This window comes from Tasmannia lanceolata, unplaced genomic scaffold (genome assembly GCF_043159265.1).
Source record: "Tasmannia lanceolata isolate RefF3 unplaced genomic scaffold, GAP_Taslan_0.1 ptg000008l, whole genome shotgun sequence".
Taxonomy (NCBI): domain Eukaryota; kingdom Viridiplantae; phylum Streptophyta; class Magnoliopsida; order Canellales; family Winteraceae; genus Tasmannia; species Tasmannia lanceolata.
Genome location: NW_027518685.1, coordinates 32,043,438 through 32,071,086, shown reverse-complemented (window position 1 = coordinate 32,071,086; position 27,649 = coordinate 32,043,438). Strand labels below are relative to the sequence as shown.

The 27,649-nt window shown below is 39.2% G+C and overlaps 1 protein-coding gene across 1 annotated transcript; it reads left to right on the top strand.

The window, feature by feature from the left end:
- The first annotated feature begins 1,886 nt into the window (after positions 1-1,886).
- DRD1 (SNF2 domain-containing protein / helicase domain-containing protein) lies at positions 1,887-26,859 on the top strand. Its single transcript, XM_077389270.1, has 9 exons — positions 1,887-2,269; positions 3,955-4,051; positions 18,471-19,309; positions 21,118-21,542; positions 21,964-22,111; positions 24,322-24,995; positions 25,102-26,214; positions 26,298-26,390; positions 26,498-26,859. Exons 2-8 carry the CDS (start codon positions 3,961-3,963, stop codon positions 26,299-26,301), a joined length of 3,294 nt encoding a protein of 1,097 aa, XP_077245385.1. The 5' UTR covers positions 1,887-2,269; positions 3,955-3,960; the 3' UTR covers positions 26,302-26,390; positions 26,498-26,859.
- The last annotated feature ends 790 nt before the right edge of the window (positions 26,860-27,649 follow it).

Here is a 27,649-nt window from a genome sequence, read left to right as displayed (position 1 = left end):
TACTCCTTTGTAGTTGTTCATGCATTTCTCCTTTCTAGTTATCCATGCATTTCTTCTTCTTCTTCGAAGGTATGTCATGAGTTCTACACTCACGGGTTCGATAGGGGGAGAGCGAGAGAGAGAGAGAGAGAGGGAGTTTTAACTCGATTTTTTTAAAACTTATGAGCAATTTTTTTAATTTACGAACAAAAAAATAGTAAAAATTGTGAGAAATCGTGATTTTTTTAAAGCAGATATTTTCATTTTTTGTGTTTTATATGGGTGTAGATACCTAATTTTCCTAACCTCAACTGACGATAGAAGCATACTAGGTTTAGATCCATATAGAAGCATATTAGGTTTGATAATGGCTTTTTAGGGGAAAACATTAGGTTGATCAGGGTTTGATTACGAACCCTAAACCCGAAGGCATTCTCTAAATAATGAGTGCGCAGAATCGTATGTTTTCTTTAAACTGTTTCACGTGCAATCAGGGTGAAGATGCTAGATTAATTCTTGCTTCCTCATTTTATTTATTTCTTTATGTTTCGTGGAATTTAAGCAAGTAGATCATACCCATGGCCATGATCGTACCCATGTTTTGCAATTGCAGTTTGCAGGTAGACAGTCCCTCTCACTTGCATGTTTGTTTGAAATTCGAGGGATTTTAACTTAGATATTTGATATTTCAATGGGAATAAGGCTCAAAAGAGATTGGTATTCACTGGGCGAAGACTGTACATAACACCTTATGATCCTTGTAACCAAACTACGAATCCAAGAATGGAAATGTAGACTTGGTTACTGAGTCACACGTAGGTCCGACACACTATCGTAGGTGGCGACTCTGGTCAATTCCCATGAAACTTGAGATCACCTTGGGTTTCGTGGAAGAAAAAAGTGGTTCTCTACCAATCGAAGGATTGCCATCAAAGAAAATCTGCTGAAAAGTGAGGCTCTGTGGTTGATCTCACATGCAATAGCCAGCCACTAAATGCCTTTATAGGATCAACCACACAGGCTCACTTTTCAGCAGATTTTGTCTTACTCATTTAAGCCATGAGGTGGCTGCTCTCACATGCAAAAGCCAGCCGTGAAATGCCTTTCTGCGATGGTCCCTAGCAAATCCCATGTATATATTTTATACCATATGACAAGAACGACATAGTGAATTTTCTCCATTCACCTCTCTTTTCACTGTTACAGTTGAGCCCCTCCACAATTTCCCAAATTACTTCTGCATCCCTGCCACTTAACCCAACCAACCACAGAAATGCCCTAGTACTCATTGAATTAGTATGACCTACGATACTAGGGCCTGTTTGATTTGGATTCTGAGAACTGATTGTGAGTCCAAAATTGATTATTGTCTCAAAATTAAACACAAATCGAGTAAAATTATCAGTTTTGGACTCACAATGGGTTCTCAAAATCCAAAACAATAACTTTAAAACAAACGGGCCCAAAAGAGGTCAGGACTTAGAGGATCCAACCATTTCTTCTCGGTGGTCCTACAAATACCACCAATGGGCCAAACAATTTTTCTGGGATATGATATTTTCACCCGTCTGTTGTAGGCATTCACTCCCACTTAACCCCTAATGTTTAAAAAGTTACAAGTAGACCCCCCGTGGTTTTAATTTGTGTAAGGTAGGACCCCCCAGTTGACGGTTCGTCCACAGATTAAAGGGTTAGGATGATATGATTGAGCTGATTTTTTGGGCACACCCTATCTCCCATCAAATAAACACCTTGGATCATCCAAACAATGTGGGCACATACCCGAAGCCAAACACTACAAAAAAAAAACACAGTGGGCCCACTGTTTGGATGATCCAGAGCGTTCATTTGATGTGCCTGACGTAGATAGGGTGTGCCTAAAAAATCAGCTCCGTCTTTTCTTCCCCGGCCACGCCTTGTACTGTGAAAAGAGAATCATAACTCAATACCCTAGTAAGTCTGGTGGGGAGGGTTTTAGTGGAAAAATCCCCATTCCTCCCCCCAAAATTCACTTTCAATCCAGCGTTACTCATTTACTCGAAAAGCTCGAGAAACTCATCTACTCCACTGGGTTGGCCCGGAGAAGAAAAGGGGGCGACTTTACAACTTCTCGAGAATCTTTTATTCCTCTTTTTCCCATTCCCAGGGAGTCTTGTGTGGATGCTTAAAACCCCAGAAATCTACACTACACAATAGAGAGGATAGAGAACCCTAGTAAGCTGTAGTAAAAAAGGAGTCAATTCCTCTCTCTCTGCTTCTTCTACTTACTGGGACAAAGAGAAAAACCCATGTGAGTCTCTCTTCTTATTTTCCCAATCTCTTTCTTATTTTGTCCCAAGAAATCTTATACAGTGTTTTATAGTTTTGGGTTTTTTGTGGAAAGAGCTTCTTTGCATTTCTATTGTTATAATGATTTTAGAGACTTATCATTGCATGTAAATTCATACAATTGAATTGGGTTTTTGTAGAAAGAGCTGCTTTGCATCTCTAGGTTAATCCCTTGATCGAATATATCATGCCCATGAAGAAATTCATGACGTTTCCAAACATTGATGTAATTATGCTTAGTTTAGAGGGATACCATGATACATTGAAGGTCCCTCTAACTAAAAATTGCATAGGGTTGGTTTAATTCATCCTTTTCGTGTGTAGAAAAAAAGTTGGAGATTTTAGGAATATTTTTCCTTTCCAAACATTTCCAGAAAATTCTTGCAATCTAGACAGGGCTTTACTGAATTAGGGCCTCTTTGGCTACCTCTAAGATTCTAAGAACCATTTGGGTATATGTAGTTTTTATATGATGTAAGCCTGTATAGCCCACTATTTTTTAGAAAGTAATGTACGGCCCGCACCATATGATGATCCAAACCATCCATTTGATGGGCTACAAAGTAAATAGGTTGTGCTCAAAAATTCATTTACATTGGATGATCCTAGAAATGATTTTTTGGGATCAAACTATGGAAATAATTTTTTGGGGCATAACCGCACGACCTATTTACTTTGTGGCCCTATGGTGCGGGCCGTACAGTACTTTTTGAAAAATAAAAATGCCGTAATGTTTTATTTGCAGATAAGATTAAATTGAATTGTATTACTTACATTTAAGGAGCAATTTTGATGGCATCCAAAGAGCTTCCAGCCATTTGTTTGTGGCAGTGTGCGCATGTTTCAAACTTGTCAATTGATTTCATAATGTGCTTGGTAAGCAGATTCTGGAAAATCATGGACTACATTTTGTGTTTCTATTTATCTTATTCTACTTTTATTTTACCTTGATTTTATAATGGGTTACAATTTTGAAATGATTAGAAAAGGAAGATTGAGAAAAATGGCTCAAACATTTGTTTGTGGCAATGTGTGCATGTTTCAAACTTGGCAATCGATTTCATGTTCCATTTGGTAAAGTAGATTCTGGAACACATTTTGCATTTTTCACGAATTACATTTTGGGTTTCTGTATATCTTCTTCTTCTTACATTTTACTTTCATTTCAGAATGAGTTACCATTCTGAAATGAGTTGAAAAGGAAGATTGAGAAAAATGGCTCAAACATTTAGAACTGTCCGTCCTGTCTTGGATTATGCAGTGAGGGTATTTTTTTCCAACATATGCAAGCAAGGGCTGCTTTAAAAGGGTTTGCAATGTCAAGAGTAAGCTTTTTTGCCTTCAGCAGTTTTGATGTTAAGGTCATGGATTTGCTGGCAGCTTAATCTTCAATAACAATATGCTGTGACTTGAATTGCACGCAGAACGTTTTGATTTGTTTCGATGAGTGTTCCTGTTCAATGTTTTTGATTTGTTGGGTCAGCTGATTTGACCCATTTTTTTCCCTATCGAGCCAAGCAAAAACTTAAAAAACTTACTCTTGAGTTGACTTTATGAATACAGCGAGGCAATCCCTTGTTTGTGTCCAAGTTATTTGTCCTTTTAATATGCTAACCATTAATATCTTCCTTTCCTTTTTTTTCCCAGTGATCAATGGGCTGGAATCAGATTTCGTTTCAGCCGCCTGATCAAGATCCTACGGGCAACCTTCCTCTAAGGAAGTGCAAGCGATGGAATCCCAATGGTATGATTAGCAATTCATTTGGGAGCATTTAGTGTTTCAAACTCCGATACTAAAAATCTTTCTCCTCAAGATTTGATATGCTTCTTTCTCGCTTATTGTTCAATGTATGCTCTTGTAGTTTACGAAGTTTACATAAGTTCTACAGAACTTATTTTCCTCGTGGAATAGCGGTTTCTATAATCACACAAAATGGAAATATGGTTATGCAATGAATTATGGGGGCTAGATCTAAATCAAGCATAGCAAAAATAAACAAGAAAGGATAGGGATGGTCAATTGTCATCAAACAAAAACCTAAGCTCTATTCACTTTTTTTTAATGGTATAAGCTCGATTTACTAAGAAATTCTAATGAGAGAACTATCAATTTTCCAGCATAAAATGTCCTAGAGTAGTATCAATCATAAACCTTGGTTTGAGGTGATTCCTTTTAGTCAGACCTCAAAATGGTGTTGCAATGAGTGATTTACTTTTTTTTGTCTGGCAACCTGTTGAAATGTGTCAGACACTGACATGTGTCAAACTAGACACATTGCCAACACACCATGTGGAAGTGTGGCCATCTAAATTATATGTTTTGCCATGTCGAATATATGTGGAGGTTCAATCTCCAACCCCACGACTTGATGCCACGTAGGAATAATTACAACTTATGCCATTAGAGCTATACCCATGATGGGCCCTTTCTAATTAAGATAAAATAAATAATTTGCTTAAAAGAATTACATTGAAACTTAATGTGAATCTTAGTTAAGCTCTCAACGCCCCCTCTCCTTGTCCCCCAAGCTGGTGCATAGATGTCATCCACAACCATCTTGGAACAAATACATCTAAATTGGCTTCGTGCAAACTGCTTTGCTAAATATATCCGTTTACTTATCTTTGTACCTCACACATGGAATAGATTACAATTTAGTAATGACCTTTCCATGATTTAAATTACAATCCACTTCACTGTATGTAATCATCTCATGAAATAGAGGATCTCTAACAATGTAGTTAGTGCCTTGATTATCTCTACCCATGTAACTGGATTTTCTCTAGTGCAGTTATTCATTTTTTAATGTTTATCAAAAGTTGATCCTGCCTAATTCTCACCTGAGAAATTTTCCACTCTTTTAAGTGATTATTTTTCTTGAAAATAACTGCCATGTCGGGTGCTACTTTTAAGTATCTCTGAATGTGCCAAATCTCTTCCCATTGATCAATAGTCGGATTTTGTATAATTTGACTTTTCAACATTTACAAGGAATGCAATATTGAGACGTGTAATCATCCTATAGATAAGCCTTCCAACAAGGTGACAATACCTACCTGGATCTTCTTATATGCCTCCATTACCCTTTAATAATTTTTCATTATGATCTATAGGACTATAGGAGCATTGAAGAAGGCCAAAATACCTACCTGGATCCTCATATAAGCCTACGTTGTCCTTTAATAATTTTACATTATGATCCATACGAGTATCAATAGGTTTTGCTCCCAGCACACACCCATTTATGGCATGTCAAAGACACACACACACACACACACACACACACACACACACACACATAGAATGGTCACTATGGCATGTTTTGAAACCTAGGTCTTTTGTCTGCACATGCTCTTGTGGATACCTTTTTACTATATCTATTGGGAAGTGCAATATCTGCCCCTTTTGATTACTTGGGACATCCAGAAGCAGTGTACGTGGTAACGTGGCAATCAGCCCCATTGACTCCTCCTGACGTGAAGTACATCAGCCCCTCTGCAGCCATTGATACACTGCTGTTGGGTGTCCCAAGTAATCAAAAGGGGTGGATTTATCACTGCCCTATCTATTTTTCTTTTCTAATGTCTAGTAACTATAATGTTGTCCACATAGATAGCAAAAATGATGACATTACTTGCATTCCTCCGTAGAAGCATTGGCTGATCCATATGACTTTGTTGAAATCCATACCTACTAACATTGTTCTTAACTTATCAAACTAAGTATGAGGAGACTGTTTGATGTGATCCAGCCTTTTTCTTCATACCACCGTTAGAGGTTTTATGTTTGTTTAGCTTTTATGACTTTATGTTGATATTTTAGAGCCTAGATGCGGGGCTGTCCACATCAACTAGGGCCGGCAACACCTCCGTCACATCCCACTCCTGTGTTGGCCCTTATTACCATGAGGTGGTTAGTGCTTGTTTTATTATTAGATAGGGACATTCAAGTCATTAGCCTAATGACTTAAGTTACTTGTATCCTATTGGCCGCTGGAGTGGGCCAATCACTAAAACCACTTAAACTCTATTTAAAGAGGCCAAGAGGGGAGAAAACCCTAATTTTGAGAAGTGATTTTAGTGCAGCCCCCCAAGGAGCACTCACAAGTGGAGTTTCTCCACGCTCTTTGTTGCGAAAAGGTGAATAGTCTCTCCTTTGCACAAGTTATCAATTCCCCTCTCTTTTCTCATCCTTTCTCCTTCATTTCTTCCCTTTTTCTACCCCTTCTCTCCTTCTTCCTCTTTTTCTTTTTTCTTCTTTTCTTTTCTCCTCTCCTCTACCTCATGGTTTCTCTTCGAAAAACCGCTCTCTTGATTGTTGTTGCAGCCTTGACTGTCACAGTCCTTTCTTCCCTCACTTTTCTCCACCTCTCTATCTCCTTTTGCAATCCTTTTCTCCCTATTCTATTCAACAGTCCCTAGGACGGTTTCCATGGTGGTTTGTCATAACACAATCCCTTCCTCTCACCTTTTCCCATGTTTCCTTTCTTCTTAATACACTTTTATACCTTGTTGTCTTGGGGCTTACATGATCACCTATGCATTGTATATTTCCTCTTGGGCCTGATCTAGAGGTGTTGACTCTTGTTTCGTGGACTGTTTGGGTCTTCCCGACTTCTCCGCTGATCTACATGAGATTCGCGGGCGACGTGTCTACCTTGGTAAGATCTGATCGTTGATATTTTCAGTCCTTTAGTCCTGATTTTATGACCTTGCACCCCTTTAGTCCTCGCCCTTGTGCCTATTTGTTCTTGAGATTAATTACCCTTGATAGAGGTTGTTTGGGCCCTAGATTTTCCTTTTTTTTTTCATTATACTTGTGATGCTATATTTATATATTCTCTATCTATTGGTCTGGTATATTATTTGCAATGCATGTTTGGGTAGATTTCTAATCTTCCTAGCTCGGTTGACTTGCCTATCGAACACTTCGTTTGTTTAGGGATTGGTTGTAATTTAGGTTTTCGAATGGTTGAGGATTTTGACCAATCGGGGATGAGTTTATGTTCTCAAATTGGCGAATAGTGAAAAGATCGATTTTGAATGGAAGTAGATTAGGGTTTGTGGGTTTTCAATGGCGGGGTTTGGGATTTTTGAAGATTGGGAATATGGTTTTGGGGTTTGCGGTGTTGAAATAGTAGGGAATTGGGTCTTAGGATTTTTGGTTGGTGGGTCCTTGGTTTTAGAGATTTCATTTAAGATTCGAAGGTTCAAATGGTGGGATGAGGGTTTTGAAACAACTTCTTGATTGATGGGAAATTGAATTATATCCAAGGTTTCAATGACTCCAATTGTGGAGAAGATACGTTCCATTATGCACGACTCTAGTAGCAAAGGAGATCGTGTCTAAGGTTTCAACGACTCTGGTAGCGGAGAAGATAAGATCCATTATGCACGACTTTGGTAGCGGAGAAGATAATTTTGTCTAAGGTTTCAACGACTCGAACAACAGAGATAGTTAGATCTACAAGAAGAGAAGAGAATGGGGAGTTAGGTTTCTATAATGACCAACCTTTGATCTTACTTTGATATCATGTTAATGTTCAGAAGATCACCATCATCACGTGATTCTTGTGAAGAAAGAAGAAAAATAATGAAGAGAAGAAAGAAGAAAAGAAAGGAGAAAATAGTTTTCATGGAGTTTGAATTCCCAATCTCACAGCTTGAAGCCTTTTCTAATATCACTTAAGAATAATTACAATCTATGACATTAGGGCATCCATGATGGGGCCTATCTAATTAACATATAATAAACCCTTCTTAAAAGAAATACACTTAATGTAAATCCAAGTTAAACTTTAAAAAAAGCCAACTATGCCCCAGTCAAGTTTCCTAGACCTTGTTCTCTTTTACATTTTCTGAAATTGGGTGAGACAGAATCACCTCAACCAACAGAAACCCCTAAAACTCTTATTTTGAAGAGAGGAGAAATAAAAATCTAAGAATTTAAGAAGAAACATAGAGAAGGATTACTACTCTCTCTCCCCCCCCCCCTCTTTCTCTCTCTCTCTCTCTCTCTATATATATATATATATATATATATAGTTTCTCTCTCTCTCTCACACTATATATATATATATATATAGAGAGAGAGAGAGAGAGGGAGAGAGAGAGAGAGAGGAGTTCCTACTCCCCGGAGTAGATAACTTATCTACTCCGTGGGCTTAAAATACAGTGGGGGACACATTGTTTGGTTGATCCAAAGCATTCATTTGATGGACCCTCACATAGATAGGGCGTGCCCAAAATATCAGCTCCATAGGATCATCCCAACCCTTCGATTTGTGGAGGCAAAAATGGACGGGTATAAACCTTCACACCCTATCTATGTGAGGGCCCATCACCCAAACAATTAGGCCCCTGTTGATCTTCTTGTTGAGGAGAAGAAAGAGGAGAAAAGAGTGAGTTAGGGTATGCTCCCCCTCACTTATGTATTTATATAAAAGAGAGAACATAACAATGACCACTATGCCCTTATGCATCTACACATATACATCTAACACTCCCCCTCAAGCTGGAATGTATATATCAAACATTCCTAGCTTGTTACAAATGTCACTCAACTTCGCTTTGCTTAATGTCTTGGTCAACATATCCGCAGTTGATCCATAGATCTAGTAAACATTGTGCATATCTCTCCCTTTTGAATTCTATGGCGGATGAAGTGGCAATCTACCTCAATGTGTTGAGTCCGCTCATGGAAGATTGGATTTGTGGCACTATGGATTGCAGCCTTATTGTCACAATGTAACTGAGAAGGAGAGGAAGGAGGAAAACCAATGTCTGAGAAGAGGGAGCGTAACCAAATGAGTTCTCATCTCGTGTATGCCATGGCTCTATATTCTGCTTCTGCACTGGATTTAGCTATAACATCTTGTTTCTTACTTTGCCATGGCACCAAGTTACCTCCTACGAAGGTGCAATATCCCGTGGTAGATCTCCTATCAGCTGAAGATGCCCTATCAGCATCTGTGAACCCTTCTATTTTTTTGGTGACCATACTTCTTAAATAACAAGCCTCTTCCCGGAGCCCCTTCTAAGTACCTAACAATTTGAAGCACTGCTGCCCAGTGTGAAGTATGAGGTGAGCTCATATATTGGTTGACAACTCCAATGCCAAATGATATGTCCGGACGAGTAATTGTGAGATATATGAGCTTACCAACTAACCTCCTGTACTTGTTAGTGTCATCTAATAGGTCTCCTTCTTTTGGACGGGTTTCACATTTGGATCCATGGGAACATGGGCAGGTTCCACTCCAAGGTAACCTGTCTCTTCAAGCAAATCTAACACATATTTCCTTAGAGAGAGAGAGAGAGAGAGAGAGAGAGAGAGAGAGAGAGAGAGAGAGAGAGAGAGACCTCTGGTGGAATAGGCTACCTCAATGCCACGAAAGTACCTAAGACGGCATAGATCTTTAGTGGAAAACTCTTTTTGCAAGGTCTTTAGTTTCTGTATCTCCATTGAATCACTCTCAATAATGATAATATCATCAACATACACTATCAATAGAACACAACCAGTCGCAGAATGATGATTGAAGACAGAGTGATCAACAACACATTGCTTCATGCCAAAACGCATGATAAAATCACTAAATCTCCCAAACCATGCTCTAAGGGATTGCTTTAGGGATAGATCTCTTCAAGTGACACACTGAGGATGACATCACCCCCTGAGCAACATACCCAGACGGTTGCTCCATATAAACCTCTTTAGTAAGCTCCTCATGAAGAAAGGCACTCTTACATCTAACTGGTGCAGGGGCCACGCTCTGTTGACAGCGAGGGAGATGAGAACCCGAAAAGAGGGGATCTTCGCTACAGGAGAGAACGTCTCTGTGTAATCAATGCCAAAGGTTTGAGTATAACATTTAGCAACCAAGTGCGTCTTAAGGCGCTTAACAATTCCATAAGGTAAGTGTTTGACTGCATAAACCCAATGACAGCCTACGGGCCGAGCACCAGCAGGAAGAGGGACCAAATCCCATGTCTGATTGGCCTGAAGGACCTTTATCTCAAGATCCATAACCGCACGCCAACCTGGATGGTCAAGAGCCTCTGGCACTGACTGCGGCAAAGAGACATAAGACAAAGAAGACACAAAACTACGGAACATAGGAGAGAGAATCATATGAAACAACAGAGGAAATAGGATGAGCAGTGTTATGAGAGCGAGTGCGGGAAGCAATGGGGGAATTTGTAGTAAAACCTGAAGAGAGAGAGAGGTAGGCACCTAGGAAGTGGTTATTGTGATCTGCGGCTGAGATGACGATGGCGCAGGCGGAGGGTGAGGGGTTGCAGATTTCAGGCGTCGCTGATATGTCTTCGTAGGAGTTGGAGGAGGAGCCTCAGTTACGTGTAATGAAGAAGAGGGCTCGCAAACAGGAAGAATCTTGGGTACCTGTAAAGGATGATGCATAGGAGGAGATACGACGGGATCGGAAAGAGCGGGAACAAGAAGCGGGATGTCCGAATCAAGAACTATGGGACTACGCTCCTGAGGAGTGATAAAGTAAGACTCGAACTCAAAAAAAGGTGACATCGGCAAAGCCAAAAGGACTTACGCAAGCGAGGACTGTAACATCGATAACATTTATGGGTCCTAGAATGGCCGAGAAAGATACATAGTTCAGTTCGAGGGTCCAATTTATCTAGGCCAGGACGAAGGTTGTGTACAAAGCACACACAACCAAAGACCCGAGTGGTGAGAGGAAAAGGGTCATGCTGGGGATGTAACTCAGCGAATGGGGATGAACCACCAAGGACTGAGGAAGGGAGTTGATTGGCTAGGAAGCATGCGGTGAGGATGGCATCACCCCAATAGATCTCAGGGACCCGCATTTAAATGAGAAGAGTGCAGGCCCCATCGAGTAAAGATCTCAACTTCTGCTCAGCTACACCATTTTGTTGGGAGGTGTGAGCACATGAAGATTGGTGGACGATGCTACGAGTAGAGAGAATCATAAAATCCATTAGATTTTGAAAAGTATTCTCGGGCGCTATCAGTGCGCAAACACTTGATGGTGCAAGCAAATTGATTGGTAACTTCAGCATGAAAGATGCGAAAAGCAGATAAAACCTCAGAGTGATATTTAAGTAAATAAAGCTAAGTCATGCGAGAATAATCATCAATAAAGACAATGAAATATCTTTATAAAAAAAGAGAGGTAGTCCTCGCTGGACCCCATACATCCGAGTGCACTAAACCAAAAGGGTGCGAGGCTCGACCAACAAGCCTAGGAGGAAACGACACACGATGTTGTTTTCCAAGTTCACAGGCCTCGCACTGAAAAGACTGAAGAGGGGTAGAAACAATGGATGTTCGCCGTAGACACTCGAGACAGGGATGACCAAGGCGGCAGTGCCACTGATAGGCGTCAATGGAGCTGTGCAAAATGACACTTGAAGGGCCACAACCCAGACGAGAAAGCCCATCCACCTCACGGCACGAGTCAATCGTCCTCCTAGTCTAGAGATCCTGAAACAAACATCTTAAATAAGATGGATGGAATGAGACAGAGCAGTGAAGATGTTTAGTAAGCCGACTATCAGAAAGTAAGCTAAATGGGGACTTGGGATGACATAGGACAGAGGATAAGGTAAGGCCGGGGTGGGGAGAAATGCTCCTAATTCCAGAGATGGGAGTAGTACGCCCATCAACAAGAGTAATAGACTGAGCGGAAAGGGGGCGAAACAAACTTAAGAGGTGAAGAGGAACCTGTCATATGGTTCGATGCTCCGGAATCAATGATCAAGGAGCGGGAGCTAGTGAGTAGAGAGGCAGGAGAGCTACCTGGCTGGGCAAAACCGGCACTCGAAGGCGAGTGGTCAACCTGAGGCGCTGTAACTCATCATAGTCAGCGCGAGAGAGAAAGAAACCATCAGTAGAGGCGACTGAGCTGTGCTGGGAAGAAGACGCCGAGGGATCAAAAATGTCAGGAGCAGAAAGATGCGCTGCTCGGCCAAAACGAGGCTCAGGAGGCGGACGTAGCTCGGGCTGCAGAACATAACATGTGTCAAGATGATGTCCCTCCAGTCGACAATGAGAACAATATGGGCGGGGAAGGCCACCTGTACCACGGCCTCCAGCAAAATCTTGGCTAGCACCATGACCGCGCCGGCCAAAATCACGCCCACAACCTCGGCCAAAGGTACTAGCATCATAGGCCGCTGTTGCAAAGCCATCAATATTGACAGCGGGTAGAGAATCACCAACAAGGCACTGCTGGGCTCGTAAATATACCTCCTGGAGGGAAGGCATAGACCCGGAACAAAAAATCTGCAGTTGGAGATGCAAGAGCTCAGGTCCCAATGTTTCGATGAAGTGAACGACGCGAAGTTGATCCCGCTGCTGCGCGGCAGTTTCCAAATCAGTCGTGAGGGGCATGAAGACATCCAATTGCTGACAGTGTGAGACAAACTAACTGTAGTATGTAGAAAGAGGAGTGTCACCACTCCGGAGATGCATCCACTGTGAATAGGTGGCACAAATGCGAGCGAGGTTGCCAACTCCAGAATAGAGAACGACTGTATGTCCCAAATCCGTTTGGAGGTCGAAAGGTGCATCATGGTGCCTGCATTCTGAGTGGTCATACTCTGCCACAAGCGAAAAAGAGCATCATCCTGTTCCCACTTCCATAAGTGGGATCAGTGGCAGGGGGAGGATCACGACGGATGAGATAGATCCTACCCCGAGCAATGAGGTAAGTCTCCACATCTACCTTCCAATTCAGGTAATTGGACCCTTCTAGTTTTACTGTAGTTATCGGTGGGAATGAACCATCCATCGATGAAGAATGACTAGATGAAGAGGAAGCCATGGGGGGTATAGGGATAGGGGCTTCAGAAGCCTGCCCGAGAGAGGGATCCTCAATGACGGGAGTATCCATGGAGAAAAAAAGAATAATAACCTCAGCGACAACTACGATGAGGAAGAAGAGCCACTAGACGAGCTCAAGAAAGAGAGCGCTTCTTCGATGAAGAGCAAGATAATAATGAGACATGGGAAGGCCTCGAATTCACAAATAGAATCGGAGCCGCGAATAAAGGAAAGAACACCCAAAAAGGGATCTAGACCATGAGAAAGAAAGGGAACTAGATTAGGGTTTTAGCCAAAAGAGTGACATAGAGAAAGGAGAGTTGTAATGACCCAATTCCAGCATTAGGTCGCTATGGAAAAGACAAGTAAAAATACTTCGAATTTTTTTTTTCAACCAAGAGTATACTTTTGCGGAAGCAATAAAACTATTTAAAACTTTAATAATCACTCAACTCTTATTCAATGAAATAAAACCATGTCCAACAATCATTTCATAATCATTATTCAACTTAAAACTTAATCCACCAAATCCTAGAACTTCAAATAAAACTATGATCTCTTGAAATAAAATTCTAAAACAAATTGGACATGACCGCCAGGTCTATCCACGGGACTCCACACAACTCTCTATTCCCGTGATGGTTTAAATGTCTTCATTTGCGAACGCTCCTTCTTCCTCACCTACCAATCTTGCAGGGAAAAGCAAGGATTAGTGCAAGATCCTATGGAATACTTGTACAATAAGAGCAACTAAAAATAACAGGCTATTGTAAGAATCAACCTTAAAACATTGCATGACAAAATTTTAAAACACTACATCAACTAAATCAGAATTCATTGTTCATGTAAATTTTTTAAAATGCATGGAATTTACACAACATATGCAATCATTCATTCCTCAGTGATCATATGGCAATATCCTTTTTCTTTGTTTCTCATTTTACAATGGCTTTTGGCCTGGCGGTGGCTTTCTAGCCTGGCCGTCAATCACTGACCTTCATGGATTCTCCATTTCCTAATGAAATGCAATCCCTTCTAGGATTTCCTTTGGGTCACCCTGTATGAGCCCACCCGAATATGCATTGCTAACCAGGTGTCGTACGCTCTGGTCTGGTTAGCTTTTGGCTCGCAGCACAATGTTGGATCTAAGGGATTTCCTTAGTCCTCCCCCCACATCTATCAAATTTCTAATTTGTGATACACTTATGGATGCAGATTACGTGCCTCTTCCCTCTCTGTTATGAGGGGAAATCTTCACCTGCCAATCATTGTTAGCTCATAATCCACAACATACTTCTATTAACCTTAAAATTCACTTCATGATACCTTTTTACGTAAACAATAAAAATCAAACTCTATTCATTAATTCAACAACACAAATTAATAAATGGAAAAGTTTTACAATATAATAAGGGGAAAGTTATAATCAAGCAAGCCATTGATACCGCCATTATTTTACTAGCCCACCATCACTTGCCTTGAGTTAACTCGAAGTGCGATGCCTAGGCGAGATGTCCTTTTGGAAAGCGACCTGAATGGATATTGGGTAGCGAATGCCAATAATCTTATTGAAGTGACATATCCTCTTTCTATTTTAATTATTTATCTTAATCGTTTGGACCTTATTCATAAATTTTTATCCATAATCTAAATTCTACGCACAATCTGAAATAAAATTCTACTTTTAAAAAATTTTTCTTCGTAGTTATGACACTCCTATTTTATTTTATCTTCCTTTTGATTTTCAAATTACATAAATTTATAGTATAAAGATTTAATTCCCATAACTCCATAATATTCGAATATAAAGAGGCAATTTCCCTCAAGAAAATAAAATTCTGTATAAACTACTTTACATACTATTTAATCATATTTCTATGAGTCCCTTTTCCCTTTTTAATCTAATTTAAACCAATTTTCCAGCCCTTTATTTTGCTGGCATTTTTAACAAAACAATACTTTAATACATGTTACCCTTTAATATATGTTTTACTTTACCCCAAAAATTAACCTAATCACTTTAGGTAACATAAGTAAGCCAACATACCCTAAATAATACTTATTTATACATTTTTAGTTTCTGATTTTATGAATAAAAATTGTGTTTAACTTCCTAGATTATAGTTACTCAATTATTTTTACATTAATTACATAGTATTATCACAATACATCAATTATCAACTATTTTTCCCAAAATTTTAGCAATAATTCTTTGCTGATTTTTACATGAAAATTCTTCTTAAATTCATTTTATAATTTAAATTATCCCAAAAATAACTTCGTTAGCCTCTTGGCAATATTTCTACACCTAAACCTTAAAATTTTCTTCGAAACCCTATATTTTTTTTATCAAAGAATTTTTTTTTTCATTTTTTTTCTTCTTAAAAGATTTTAAAAAAAAAACAAGAATACTAACATCATAGGAGATTTTTATTACAACTGCTAAAACTTGAAAGTTGGGAACTTTCTTGAAATAAAAAATCGAATTCGAAAGAAAAATAACAATACTGATATTTTTAGGGCTTAGAAATCTTGAAAATAAATTCTAAATTAAGTTTCTTGATTTTAAAGAACGTAAAGAAAATCAAGAAATCTTGTCAGAAACCTTAATTAAAAAAAAAAAAAAAATTATAAAGGCAAAAGTTAGGTTCTCCAGACACTTACTCGAAGACGAACGAATCCCAACGGAGGAAACCGAAATCCTTTCTTCTCCTCTTTTCTTCCCTTTCTTTCGGTTCTTTTTTCTTTCTTTCTTGATTCTACTCTCTCTCGGTCTCTCTCTCTCTCTCTTTTATTTCTCTCTTTTACTCTCGACTCTCTCTCTCTCTCCCCCGCTCTCTTTCCCACTCAATTCTCTCTCTCTCTCTCTCTCTCTCTCTCTCTCTCTCTCTCCAATCGACTCCCTCTTTCTCTCTCCCACTCTCAATCGGTCTCTCTCTCTCTCTCTCGTATATATATTTATATATAATATTTTATTTGTGATGGGGCCACAAAGTGGCGCCCAAAGTGTTTTGGGGAGAATATGCCGTCCGCACTCCAACTTGGAGTGGGCGGCTATTTTTTTGGGTTATTTGGGTTTTCCCAAAATACTAGTATATTTGATATATCTCTTCCCTACTTTATCTCCTAATTATTTATTCCCTAATATACTTCTAATTTCTTTATCTAATTAAGTTTTATTAATCTAATGGGCCCACTAGTTGGGTGCAATTATCAATTTCCTTAATATAGATTAACGAAAGGGTGTCATTATCATTTATTTGAAAATTTTAATTTACTAATTAAAACAATTGGAAAAGGGTGGTTGTTACAAGAGTAGATGAAGAGATAAAAAAATGGACCAGGGAGGGGGGTGTTCACTGTGGAGGGAGCCAAGAGAAGGGGGTGTGTGTGTGTTTGCGGGAGGTAGGGGAGGGGAGGGGAGGGGAGGGTGAGGCAGAAGAGGGATCGCGGGAGGGTGGGATTGGGGTCGCGGGAGCCGAGGAGGGTATGCAGGAGCCGAGAGGGGGAGGAGGAGGAAGATGGTGTTCTATGGTGGTCCCTAGGGCACACAACCCCAGGGCTTTGATACCATGTTGATCTTCTTGTTGAGGAGAAGAAGAAGGAGAAAAGAGTGAGTTAGGGTATGCTCCCCCTCACTTATGTATTTATATAAAAGAGAGAACATAACAATTGCCATTATGCCGAGGAGAGTGGGGAGGGGAGGGCGAGGCAGAAAAGGGGTCGCGGGAGGGCGGGAGTGGGGTCGCGGGAGCCGAGAGGGGGAGGAGGAGGAGGAGCAGAAGAAGAAGATGGTGTTCTATGGTGGTCCCTAGGGCACACAACCCCTGGGCTCTGATACCAGGTTGATCTTCTTGTTGTGGAGAAGAAAAAGGAGAAAAGAGTGAGTTAGGGTATGCTCCCCCTCACTTATGTATTTATATAAAAGAGAGAACATAACAATTGCCATTATGCCCTTAGGCATCTACATCACACACACATACTTCTAACAACCCCCACTGTATTTTAAGCCCACGGAATAGATAAGTTATCTACTCTAGGGAATAGGAACCCTTTTCTCATATATATATATGAGAAAAGGGTTCCTCCACACGTGTGCAGGTAAGTTACCTGCACATGAGTGCAGAAACAGGGTAGGGGCCACATTTTTGGGGGGAATCAAAACCATTCATTTGGAATGCCCTTCCATTAGGGTGTGGCCCCAAAAATCAGCCCCATTGGATCGTTCTAACCCCAATCAAAGGTGTGTGGGTGGGGGGAATGGCCAGACACCGTGTGTCCATGTTTCTGCCCATTTTCCCCCTCCACAAATGGCAGGGTTAGGATGATCCAATGGGGCTGATTTTTGGGCCACACCCTATCCATCGAACGGCCTTCCAAGTGAATGCTTTGGACCCCCAAAAGCATGTACTTTCTTAGACGCTGAAGAATGATGATAGTAGATAATTGTGCTTTATGCATAGTGGCAGGGGAATCCGTGGATCATATTTTTATTCCTTGTAGTGTGGCCAGCGAGATATGGAGTGGCATTCTATCCAGGTTTGGAATTTCGTGGGTTTTCCCATCCACTATACAAGAGCTATTTGAAAATTGGTCGGCGGTCTCTTAGAAGAAAAAAAGGAAAGTTCTTTGGTCCCTACCTTTTCTAGCTACGAAGTCATTACTCTATCTATTCATCAAAGTTCTTTGGAAAGAAAGGAATGATAGCTTTTGAAGGAGTATCCAAATCGCCGCACTTTCTATTCATCAGAGTCATTGCTCTATCTATAGCATGGGCTAAATCCCTTCTCTTATTTCTTGGGGTGTACTCACTCAGTCACCCTCTTATTAATGAAATCTGCTACCGTTAAAAAAAAAAACAAAAAACTATGATATGTTGTCTTGGACCTCTATTGTTATGTGTTCCATCTCCCTATATGTTGGTCCATTCGATGAAATGTTGTTGCCCATTTTTGCTTAGTTTACCGTGCTATAGTTTTAAATTTTAATATTATTTGAATCCTTGGCATGACCCTGGCCTTGTAGTTGGTCTATGTAATTCATTGGTATTCATGTGCTTTCTTTGCCTCCTGGTGCAGAAAATTTTTAAGTTGCTTTTGTACTGTAATTTTCGTATGATGTGACTTAAAGCTGGTGCCTTTTTGAATCATTTTAAAGTTTCAACCATTTTTATTCTTGATTTTGTTGTAGTTTTCTGAAATCTATCAGTGTTTTAGTTCCTTATTTTATACTTCTAAATTCTAATGTTTCTTATTAGTTTTGAGGTCCTAGTTTCTTCATTGCTTCGCTGGCTTTTCACAGTTTTGTGGTCTGGTACAATAACCTTTCTATTTGAAAACAGAGTTGTGCAAGCGCGAACTCAAAAGGGCAAAAACCTGCAATGAATATAGTATGGATTTTGGTGACCAGAAGAAAAAGGAGGGAAGGTCTCACTCGAACGTTATAGACTATTCTAATCCATTTGCTTTTCGCAATCTGTTCGATGGATTGGATGGTGTGTACGGAAGTAAGACCAAAGAAATTGAAGCCCTTTTTGATCGACGAATGCAATTGGTTAATCACTTATCTACATTGTGTCCATCACGTTCTAAAGTGATTCCCTTGTCGAGGAATCAGCAAAGCAGTTTTTCTGTATCGCACGATATAATTGACCTGGATTCCGATTATATTGCAAGTAATGCCATTTCTGGAGCAGAAAATGCCAAACAACTTTGCAAGTCATCTCTAGATGAACTCCATGAGTGTCATGGTGGAAGTACGCTACACGGTGGCAATAGCATCATAGTGAATGAAAAAGTACCAGCTATTCAATATGACCTTCCGAGTCCTCGCCCCAAGAACAAAGGAGGGAATTATAACACATCAGTGATAGTTCTTGATTCGGATGAAGAAGACACCATTGATCGGTTTGGGATTAGACATACTTCCAAGTCTGAGCTCGAGGCTGGTAATTTCAAACTGCTGCTAGGGACTGAAATAGTGAGCCATAGTAATTTGAAAGCTCGAAATAGTCAGGGATGTAATAAGATGGAGAATCCTATAATGAGTGCCAATATTGCTGCCAAGGCGAGTTGGCAGTCTTCATATCTGTATCAGAAGGTTGTTTTGACGAATGCAATTGAGGAAAACCCAATTATTTTGACACATGCAGTGGAGGAAAACCCAATTCGGGACTTAGTAGTAAGTTATTGCTTCATTGTAAATTTTTTTTGAAATGGTTTGCTTCGTTGTAATTCTGAAGTAAAATTTCCAAGAATGCTCACATTGCCTGGTTCTGCCTATGACAAGGATTCAACTTTGCCAAGTTGACTCACGAGTTGCCGAAGTCAACTTGACATGGGTGGAAAATATTTTAAACCAGAAAGAATTACATAGTCTGTGACAATATTATAACGGAAATGATATCACCACTACGGTATTTTGATGATCGCACTCACATTATTAAAAAGTACTGTATGGCCTGCACCATAGGATGATCCAAACCGTCCATTAGATGGGCCACAGCCTAAATAGGTTGTGCCCCAAAAATCATTTCCATAGGTTGATCCTAACCCTCTGATCTATAGAGGGTTAGGATCAACCCTTTAATGTCCAGTCCCTCTATAGATTGGAGGGTTAGGATCAACCTATGGAAATGATTTTTGGGGCACAACCTATTTAGGATGTGGCCCATCTAATGGACGGTTTGGATCATCCTATGGTGCGGGCCATACCGTACTTATTAATAAGTGAGGAGTGCAATCATCAAAATACGGTAGTGGTGATATCATTTCCCTATTATAATAGTCTGCCTGATAATTCTCTTCCAAATGATTTTGCAAGGCTTGTTTGTTATAGGTTTTTTTTTTTTGAATGGCTTGTTTGTTTTAGTATCTAAAAAAAACTCTTGAAAATGACTAGATTATGCCACTTTGGATTTGATGGGATTGACTTGGGAGCGATAAACTTGGCAGTTCAATGCCATAACAACTTTTATGTGTTAGTGTTTTTATATATTCCTGCAGTTTTTATGAGTTCAACAATTATTTTCTTCTCCATTTGTGTTTGAAACTGAAAGGGGATTTTGGTTTGAGCTGGGCTTCAGATTGAGACAAAAACAAATTGCTCCATGGACTGTGATAGCCTCATTTGAAGCTATGAAAGAATTTGTTTTAGCTGTTGATGACCCCCTTTTAAAGCTTTCTAATTAGTGATTTACTTTCTCACTGTCCAATCTCGTATCTTTTGAAGGAGTCTCTTATCTTTTAAAGTATACAGTGCAATTGAGCATTGGCTGTGAGATAGCAAGTGCAATATATGTGAATTATGAAATTTCATGTCAAGAGTTCATGTTGCCTCCTTTTTATGGTAGGTAAGCTGGGCAGACTTTGAAATTTAGAACAAAGGAAATTGTATGAAATGTTTCTCTTAATAATGCATAAAACATATTGAGATATCCAATGTGGAAAGAAAAAGATCTTTTTGCAGTAAATAGGTTCTTACTGTTTTTTTGTGTTGTCCAAAGCGTTCATGTTTGGCTCTTTCATAGTTCTACTTGGAGCATGCTTTTTATAGGGGACTGATTTCTACCATGTTTTGATAATGGCACTAATCACTTTGTTTTCACTTTTCTAATTGACTGTTAAGAGCTTTTTGGGAACTGTACTGGCCTTTGACAGCTGGCTAAAAAGTGTAAAACACGGTGATTAGTGCCATTATAAAAAAATGGTAATGCTGATATGAGTTCCCTTTTTATATCTTCTTTTCAAATCTTAATTTGCTCTTTGCGGTGTTTCTTTTTTCTTCCTTTTTTCCAAATGTCCATATTGTTTCATGTTTCCTTTAAATTTTATATCCGACTTTACTTTTCGATATACTGTTCTGAAAATGAAATGAATCACCTTCTCATCTAGCCAAATTTCCAAAATCTGGCTCTTCTATAGTCTAACTTTTTCAAGTCAAGGAACCATGGTCTATGATAACATTATGTTTGCTTTTATCTTATATAGGTCAGGGATTTTGGGGAGAGCAAAGATGGGATCGGATACAATGGAACCGTTGATTTTGAAACAGCAACAAGAAAAAAGAACAGAAGGAAGAGCAGAGATGGGATCGGATACAATCGAACCCTTGATGTCAAATTGGCAACAGGAAAAAGGCAAAGAAGGAAGGTAAAAGATGGGATCGGATACAATGGAACCCTTGATGTTGAAACAACAACAAAAAAAGAGCAAGATGTTGAAGCAGGGTTGAATTCTTCTACGGGGTTATGGGATAAAGAGCAAAATGTTGAAGCAGGGTTGAATTCTTCTATTGGGTTACAAGATGATTTTTTTAGCAAAGAGAGCAATCCTCAAGGTGGTATGGAAAACGATGGCCTAGATGACATCTGGAGGGAAATGTCACTAGCTTTGGAGTGTTCTAAGGTACTTTCGTTCTGTATCATTCTCTACAGCATTAACGGGAATCAGCTATGTTAGTGTGTTCGTCTAAAATGACGCCTCCATGAGGAACGTTATATTCTTCTATCTTAAAAGTGAAAACACTTGGAATGATTGTGTGCTATCGATTTGCTTAAGACTTGAGAGTGTTACCTTGGCTCACTCCCCCTTGCTTAAGACTTGAGGAATATTATATTCTTCTAGGCTTGTTCGCATTGTAGAAGCAGGAGTTACTTATTGAGTAACCAATGATATTACTTGTTAGTGCTTTTTGTAGTTTCTTTTGACAGCTACAAAATATGTAAATCATTCCCTCTAGTAATGTGTTGATGCCAACTTTTGGCTGCTGGTGCCAGGATTTCACCTCTATCAGCTTAGTTGTTACACACAACGGAGAAGAAGAAAAAGATGAAGAAAAGAAGAAGAAGAAGAAGAAGAAGAAGAAGAAGAAGAAGAATGTGTTCATTCTTGCTTTCTCAAAGATGACTTAGGCTATGTTTGCCGTATTTGTGGGGTTATCCTGAAAAGCATAGAAACTATATTTGACTACCAGTGGATAAAGGTATGTATATGCTCTGCTGAGACATTTGTTGCATTATGGAGCTAGAATTTTGATTTTCTTTACATGTATTTATTGTTCATCATTATTAAGTAATGATTTTAATCTTGACTAAGGCCACCTGAATTCTTTCTTCTTTTTCTTCTTTTTCTTTTTCTTTTTTTGAAAAGTAATGCTTTTATTTAGAAAAACTATTACGCCAAAGGGATAAGGTGTCCCACTAGTGCAACAGATTACATCAGTCTCAACTACAGAATTTCCTGCCCCCGGTCAAGGAAAAAAAAAGACTTCAGAACCCTCTAGATAATCCTCACTTCCAAAACATTCTCCGGCTGAATAATAACCATATCATCTCTATACGCCTCATCTTTAGCTAATTTGTTGGCTGCTTCATTAGCCGACCGATGCATATGCTGAAATTTTGGTGATAAGGATGCAACGAGATCCATAATTTCAACTACAATGCCCGCAATTGCCCAAGGACCTATGGCCTTGTTGGTCGCCCAAGATATAACATTGGAAGAGTCGCCTTCTATTTTTAAATGGACACAACCATGATTTGCAAACCACATCAATCCCAATAGCAGTGCACGAGCTTCCTCTTCATTTGAGTTGCAAATGCCTACCGGTATGGAGTAAGACAGTAGAGTGGATCCCCTAGAGTCCCTGAATAATCCACCAATCCGTGCACGTCCTGGATTTCGTTTGGAACTGCCGTCAAAGTTCAATTTGATCCAACTATTTGGTGGAGGGTTCCACCTAAGCGTGATGTGTTCCATCTGATTTCTTACACAGTATATTCTTCTTCTCTTCAATACAAAAAAGGATAAGCGTTTCTAATGTCATTTTTTGTTCCAGACTAATTTAATAGGTGCTGAGAATGTGAAAATATGCTTGCAAATTCCATACCTAAAGTAAGAATGAAATTGCTTTCAGATTTCATTTATGTTGCCAAAATGTATTTTTGATATTTAATTGCGAAATTTTATTTCTTTTACTGAATTAATAGGAGTCATCATCGACTAGAAGATAACTGATGCAGCACTGTAAAAATGTCACAACCACATATCTTAAATTCAAATCCGAAATGGAACCAATTACATACCTCAACTTGCATAATGTGGATCTATCTTACGGGTAGGTGTAGATTTGATTAGAATTTTCATCAGTAGCCTGTTAATTTTTGTTAGGTTGAGGGTTAGTCTTTTTTGGGTTCTATCTTACGGGTATAAAGAAATCTGGATGAAAGAATTAGTTTTGTTTTGGGGAGACTACCCTGGGGTTTAAAGCGTGGATATTTTGGGAAGACTTTTTTGGGTTGGGGATTTCTTTTTGGCCATTGGATTAAAATTCTCCTGGCTCTATGTCGATAGTTTTGTCGGACTATTGGTCCCCAATCTATGTAAATTCACTACTATCAATAGAATTGTCATTTTTCAAAAAAGATTAGAAGAAGTACATACCTCAACTGTAGAAAACAGAGAACAGAATATGGTGCTGTTCCAAAGAGAAACAGCAGAAAGAATAACTTGCATAATCTTCAAATCCTATAATAGATAATAAACCATTATAGAAACCTTATGTAAGGACCGTATACTTGCTTTATACAACTTGAAAACTATTCCAAAGGTCTCCTAATCCTAAACACATTCTAACACTAAAAAAAGACTTTTGATTTAACTAATATTCTAATCATCAAAACTTTCAAAATCCATCCCTAAATATTTTAGAATGCGACTTTCTAAAACCAATCTAAAGCCCTTCCGAAAGTTCAAATAAAAATCAGAAATAGTCCCAGTAAATAAAAGATAGCAGGTTTTCCTTGTTTTCAGTCCATCTAAAGCCTGTGGACGCCTTGCTGATGTTAGTGTGATGACTTGCACAACCAAGTCAATTTCGACTTTTTTTCTTTTTTCCTTGGTTGAACCCTTTTTTTTTCTTGATTGTGATTACTTTGGACTTCATCAATCCCTCTGGTCAGGGAGATTTCGGCGCTGATGAATAGCTTCAGTTGTTGTTTGTCACATTGTCTTTATTTTTAGATGGTTTGATATTTTGTTATGGAAATCCTGCTTATATTGTACTCATCTTAAGTGATCAATCTATTAAAAAGATCTCAGACCAATATAAATATAGTGTTATTGATTTATTATACATTGGTATATGCTTCAGAATTAACATTCTTTTAATTCAAACATTTTTCCTATGATCAGGGCAGCAAGACTACAAGGACTTACAGATCTGAATCTCGAAATTCCAAGGATGCTAATGGAACTGAAATATCTCCATTTTCCGGACAAAAAGACTCTGAGCAAAATATAAATGTGGCTGAAATTTCCCTTCATCCCCGGCATATGAAACAAATGAAGCCCCATCAACTTGAGGGTATCAATTTCTTGCTTAGGAACCTAGTCACAGATAAACCTGGAGGTTGCATTTTAGCACACGCCCCAGGTTCTGGTAAGACATTCATGATAATCAGTTTTATTCAGAGTTTTTTGGCTAAGTATCCCTATGCTAGACCACTAGTCATACTCCCCAAGGGAATACTTTCTACATGGAAAAAGGAGTTTCAGAAATGGCAAGTCGAGGATATTCCTCTTTTGGACTTCTACTCTTTTAAGGCAGAAAATAGGTCGCAGCAACTAGAGGTGTTGAACAAATGGGTAGAGGAAAAGAGTATACTATTTCTAGGCTATAAGCAATTTGCTAACATAGTATGTGGCGCTACAACTAGCAAGACAGAGGCTGCTTGTCAGGAAAGACTACTGAAAGTCCCTAGCCTTCTTATTCTAGATGAAGGGCATACGCCGAGGAATGAGAACACAGATATTCTCCAAACTCTTGCAAAGGTCCAAACACCTCGGAAGGTGGTACTATCAGGTACCTTTTTTTATATTTTTTATTTGTGTTTTTGTTTTGTTTTCTCAACTCAACTCAACTAAGCCTTTGTCCCAAACTATCTGGTGTTTTATTTTTTTTCTCTCAGGTACCCTATTTCAGAATCATGTGAAAGAAGTATTCAATATTTTGAACCTTGTCCGTCCTAAATTCTTGAAGTTGGATACTTCCCGAGCTGTTGTGAGGCGTGTCATGAGCAGAGTAGAAATGTCAGGTATCAGGAGGCAGTGTCGAGGTGCTGTAGATTCAACATTTTACGACTTGGTTGAAGAGACGCTGCAAAATAACGATGACTTGAAAAGGAAAGTTACTGTTATACAAGACCTGAGAGAAATGACAAATCAAGTTCTTCACTACTACAAAGGGGATTTCTTAGACGAATTACCGGGGCTGATTGACTTTACGGTACTTCTGAATCTCAGTGCCAAGCAGAAAGATTGCATTCAAAGATTTGAGAAAATGGATAAGTTCAGGAGAAATTCCGTGGGGAGTGCTGTCTACATGCACCCATACCTAAAGGAGTTCTCTGAGAATACCACTGGAGATAAAATTGGTGCTTTCAGTGACGGAAAGATAGATCAGATAGACCAGATGTTGGATAAAATGAATTTGAAAGATGGGGTGAAAACCAAATTTTTTCTTAGTATTTTGGGTCTGTCTGTTTCCGCAGGAGAGAAGATGCTGGTGTTCAGTCAATATCTTCTCCCACTGAAATTTTTAGAGAGATTGCTAGTTAAAGTAAAGGGGTGGAGCCCAGGCAAGGAAATTTTTATGATCTCGGGAGATTCAAGTTCTGAGAATAGAGAGTGGTCTATGGAACAATTCAATAACTCTTCTGACGCTAAGGTTTTGTTTGGGTCAATCAAAGCATGTGGAGAGGGCATTTCTCTAGTTGGAGCATCACGCTTACTGATTTTGGACGTCCACCTTAACCCATCAGTTACCCGCCAAGCAATTGGCCGTGCATTTCGACCGGGCCAACTTAAGAAAGTTTACGCATATAGGTTGGTTGCCGCTGATTCCCCAGAAGAGGAAGACCACATTACTTCATTTAGAAAGGAATTGATTTCAAAGATGTGGTTTGAGTGGAGTGAGTTTTGTAGCAATCAGGACTTTGGAATGGAGGCTGTTGATGTGAAAAGTTGTGAAGATATATTCTTGGAAACTCCTTATCTGAGAGAAGATGTGAAGGTTTTGTACAAGAGGTTAGTATTCTTATCCATGATGAGCCACACACAATAACTGTTGAGTCTTCTTGTCCTAAAACGAGGATCAATCTTTTGTACAGGTGATTATAATTGCGGGCTGATGTAGCAGAAAAAGTGGATAATCACCCATTTTTCTGACAGGAGTCTACTACTCCAGTCCAGACTAGTCTTCAGTAAGTCTCTATTGGGTTTTGTTCCAACCAGCTTTTATTTCACCTATTTTTATAGAAATTATTCTAAACTTCATTTTAATATTTTAATGTATCTATTACTTCTTCAGGAACTCCAAGGTCAATGTCAGTGGCATCAATCTGGAGGTGGAACACTGTAAGGTCCCTTTGGAGTGATCCCACAATGATTGCTAGGTCCCTTTGGTGTCTGTAAATGTGGAACACTGTAAGTATGTGATGCACCTGTACAGCTGTTTAGGGCTGATCTTTTCTGAAACTTTGGTATGGTGACGCATTTTTCCCCAGCACTTTTGCTTAGATGGCTGGGGAAGCAAAGTTGTATAGCGTTACTTGGTGAAGTATTTTGGCATAAGCCTTGCCAGAGAATCAATCATGACAGACTATTTTCGCTTTTTTTTTTGGTTTCTGCTAAGCTTGTGCATGGTATTTGAATCTAAATTTCTGTTATGTACGATGTTTAAAATCTCGGACCTGGACATGGTTACTGAGTAATTTGGGCGAGTCAAACTTCGCTCAGTAATATGAGTTTTCCTTCCACTTGGCCTTATTTAGTCGTTAGAAAAAAGCGATTCAACCAAGTCAATGCTTGACCAGGTGAAATTTTAAACATTAGTTATAGAGTCACATCCTAAGCATTTCCTTTCCTCATTTGTTAGATTCATGTTAAGTGCTAAGCAGACATTATAAAAGGACCTGAAACATCCCCATTCAACGACAAATACACTTATTTCCAAACTAAAATACCTGACCTTGACATGTTGTGGGTCACTGCGGTGGATTTGTTTCGAAGAAAGAACGCTAATTTTTCCTCTGTAAGATCAAAAGGCCATTACATTAGTTTTCTTAATCTGCTTTGTAAGTCTTGGAGGACTTGCTAGAACAGCCATAAACATGAGCAACCCAAAAATAAAGTTGTAGCTCTGCATCAATGTTCAAGGCTTACTGCCACAGGTCTATGCATATGTGATGATATTTTGCATTTGATCTTAGTATGTATCTTTCTTTGATCATCGTACTGGAACGATCAAGAAAGCTGAAACCCAACTCATGGTATGAAAGATTAAACTAAGCCATTAATTCTTTGCTATTTTGATTAGTTTGTTGCAACCCTATCTTTGATTGCTGACTTGAATCCCATTCTCATTACGGATTCTGCTATGCTCAGGCGAAAAATCACTGAATTCATTGCCCAAAATTTATTTCCTGGCTGATGGTAGTGGTGTGGTAAGTTTTCGTTACTG